This window comes from Ipomoea triloba, chromosome 6 (genome assembly GCF_003576645.1).
Source record: "Ipomoea triloba cultivar NCNSP0323 chromosome 6, ASM357664v1".
NCBI classification, from domain to species: Eukaryota; Viridiplantae; Streptophyta; class Magnoliopsida; order Solanales; family Convolvulaceae; genus Ipomoea; species Ipomoea triloba.
Window position 1 is genome coordinate 17,168,922 of NC_044921.1, and position 3,402 is coordinate 17,172,323.

Here is a 3,402-nt window from a genome sequence, read left to right on the forward strand (position 1 = left end):
AACTAACCTTGAATTATATAGTTCCCCTCTTGCAAATAAATATTTCTAATTTACCCTTAAATACAATATATTTTGGGTACTATATATAGATTTCGTTAATGTTTCTGAGTCCCTAGGTCTTCAAAGCATTTCTTACATAATTATAAGTAGAAACCCTAAATAACCACCCTAGCTAAGGACTTGTCATTAATCATAGGCCTAAAAGTATGTAGTAAAGCAGAGTCACGGGTAAAGAAACCAGCATGCCAAATATTACCCTGCAAAGAGAACATAAAATCATTAAAAAAAAATTACAAAATATCGAAAAAAAAAAAAAAAAAAAAAAAAAAAAAAGAGGAAAGAATTGAAGATGACATTTTGAGATGAAATGAAAATGATGTTCAGAAAAAAAAAAATCCAGTTGATTTTTTAAAAATTATAATAATAAAAAGACTGAAACTAGAATGATGGAGATTAAAAGAATCCATTTTCAAACTAAAGGTACTTAATTAATACCAAATATTAGAGCAAGAAATAAGGTATAGTATATATGCTTACCCTGTACTGAGTATGTCAGGATGCAATCCATACTCTCTAGCAAACACAAATGGAACAATCCCTTGGGGAAGAGCAGCCTGTATGTATGCAGTGGATTATATTAATTATACTCACTATTTTAGATACATATATGTATGTTTAAATTACATTTGTATGCTCAGATGTTTCTTTTTTAAGATAATTTTATTTGCACTCTTTACAATAATATTTTTAATAGTAACGTTTAAATTATCTTTTACTTAACAAAATAATACGTCATGACCCTTTAACAAGTCGTTAACATAAGAGTATGTCTAGTTCAAGTTATCAAGTTCTCAATTTCACATTATCAAAAATCTCAAAATAGCTAAGAATTTAGGGGAAGAGATTTTAAGAATGTGATAAAAAAAAATGAATTATAAAATCATTTTTGAGAATTTCTAAAAATTTAATTAAGGACATGCATATAATATTTATATATTTAATTAAAGTGAAATTTTGAATATATAACTTGAATCAAACCTATCCTAAAATTAAAATTTAATTATATACCTTCCAATTCAACAACCTTCCTTGGAGGTAGGTTGAAGTATAAATATAAATTATTGTAATTCTAAAGAGAGCAAATTTTTTTTAATGGAGCACGCAGACAATAAAGTGAATTCGAAAACAGAATCACATAGTAAATAAATTACGCAAAAATTTGTGTGAAGCCATCTCACGAATTGTTATCCGTGAGACGGGTTGAGTCAAGATGAAATATAATACTTATATTAGCAAATGTAATACTAAATCAAAAATAAAATGTTTATTGCTTATATGGGAAAAATAAAATGTTTTTTAGGGAAAATGTAATACTTTTACATTTGATGTAAAAATATTATATTTTTCATAAAAAAATATTAAATTTTCCTTTATAAGTGCAGCATTACTTAGAGAAAATATAATATTTTTTATAAAAAAAAAATACTTTTACATCAAAATATAAAAGTATTATATTTGTACTCAAAAGTATTACTCTGTATGTTTTCCATTATAAGTAACAAAAATTTTGTTCCTGATTTAGTATTACATTCACATATTAGCCAACCCGACCCGACCAGACCCGTTTCATAAATAAGGATCTGTAAGACGGTCTCATACAAGTGTTACCCGTGTCACTCGAACACTTGTGAGACTGTCTCACAGATCATTGTTCGTGAGACTGGTCGAGCCAATATGAAAATATAATCCTTATACTAAAAAATGTATTACTAATCAGGAATAAAGTGTTTGTTACTTATAAGGAAATGTGTAATATTTTTAAGAAAAATGTAATACTTTTACATTTTGATTACATTTTTCTCAAAAGCATTATACGTTCCCTTATAAATAACAAACACTTTATTACTGATTAGTATTACATTTTTCAATATAAATATTACATTTTCATACTGATCCCACCTGTCTCACGCATAATGATCCGTGGAACCTGGACAGTCATTCATGTTATAAAATTGATGTTTGGAAAGAGATTAAATACTTTATTAGAGTGGTGAACTAAAATAATGTAGTTTAAGAGAGAACTAAAAAGTATAGTGAAGAAGTACCTGCACAATTGCAGTATGGAGTCTAACTCCTCTCAACCCAACAGCAACCGATGCAGCTGACATAACCATTGGACCGATTATGAACCGGATTACCATGCCTATAATTGCCATCTTAACTCCACAAGCAATTATCCTTGGTTGAATTGCCATAAATAGCCCTGCATCATTCACCCATTTAACTATTCAAGATGTTTTGGTATAATTAAAAAAATTTTAAAAAAAATTGTACCAAAAATTTGTAAAGGCAACAAGTTAATGGGTCAATCAATTTAGAACACCCAATGATTATAAATCATATTAGGAGAGGTTTTTGAAAGGGAACAAAACATTTTCTTGAAAAAAAAAAAAACGTACCATTTGTACTTTTAAAAAAATTGTGACAAACCTCGCAATTATAATTTATAAAATAGAATAGAAAGTAGTAAAAAGTCATCATAATATAGGTGGGAGGGAGTAGTACATACCCAAGCTAAACATAGCCATTCCAAGGCCTGCATCTGAAATTATTTGTATTGAATATCTCACCAAACTTGGCATCCCCACATTCCATCTGCTCAAATCAATGAAAATTTTATCCGACGGGTTTAACTCACTGGTTTAGTAAACAGGATTTAGGAAAAGACGATGAAAAATGAATGAAAATTTTGTTATGATTGATTAGCCAATAAAATTGCCTTTGCCCCACATGTATGAAAAATCAACATTATTATGCAACAACAAAAAAGGTAAACAACCTTTTTTTCTTCTTTGTCAAAAGCCACAATAGTTTCCATATAGTTTTTTTCTTTGTCACTACTGACATTTTGAAAAGGTGGAGGATTCATTCTTACTTTAGGTCATGCAGTCACCTCTTTATAGAACAGAATGCCATCATCCGCTTGACCAATTTAAAGACATTTATAATATGATGAAATGTTCATGAGTAAAGCATTTAATACACTAGGGTTAGTTTCTATATATGATTCTATAATCTTGTCTCACATAATTGGATCTATCATTTTATCCAAAAAAAAATAATAATAAAAAAAGAGGTACAATTATTTCACACTATATATATATAGTCTCATATAAGAATTTCATAATATAACACAATGCCTTTTATATTAAAATTATTAATTAATTAGATCATATTGGGCTCATAAAACAAGTGGATCAACATCTAACAATATATTTCTGCCAAGTAACTTGTAGTTCAATGGCACCTCTGTGGCTCTCCCAAATAGGAGGTCACAAGTGGACAAATACTACATTGTAATAGAGTTAGTAGTACTCAAAAAAAAAAAAAAAAAAAAAAAAA

The 3,402-nt window shown here is 28.2% G+C and overlaps 1 protein-coding gene across 1 annotated transcript in view; it reads right to left on the reverse strand.

Moving 5' to 3' along the window:
• Positions 1-3,402, reverse strand: part of LOC116022573 (auxin efflux carrier component 6) — an 11,922-nt gene continuing 8,520 nt past the window's right edge. The window contains exons 4-7 of the mRNA XM_031263329.1: positions 2,570-2,655; positions 2,106-2,263; positions 538-614; positions 1-257 (exon numbers count right to left, since the gene is read on the reverse strand). Of these exons, the coding sequence (XP_031119189.1) occupies positions 191-257; positions 538-614; positions 2,106-2,263; positions 2,570-2,655 (388 nt within the window). The 3' untranslated portion in view covers positions 1-190. The remainder of the gene's footprint in view (positions 258-537; positions 615-2,105; positions 2,264-2,569; positions 2,656-3,402) is intronic.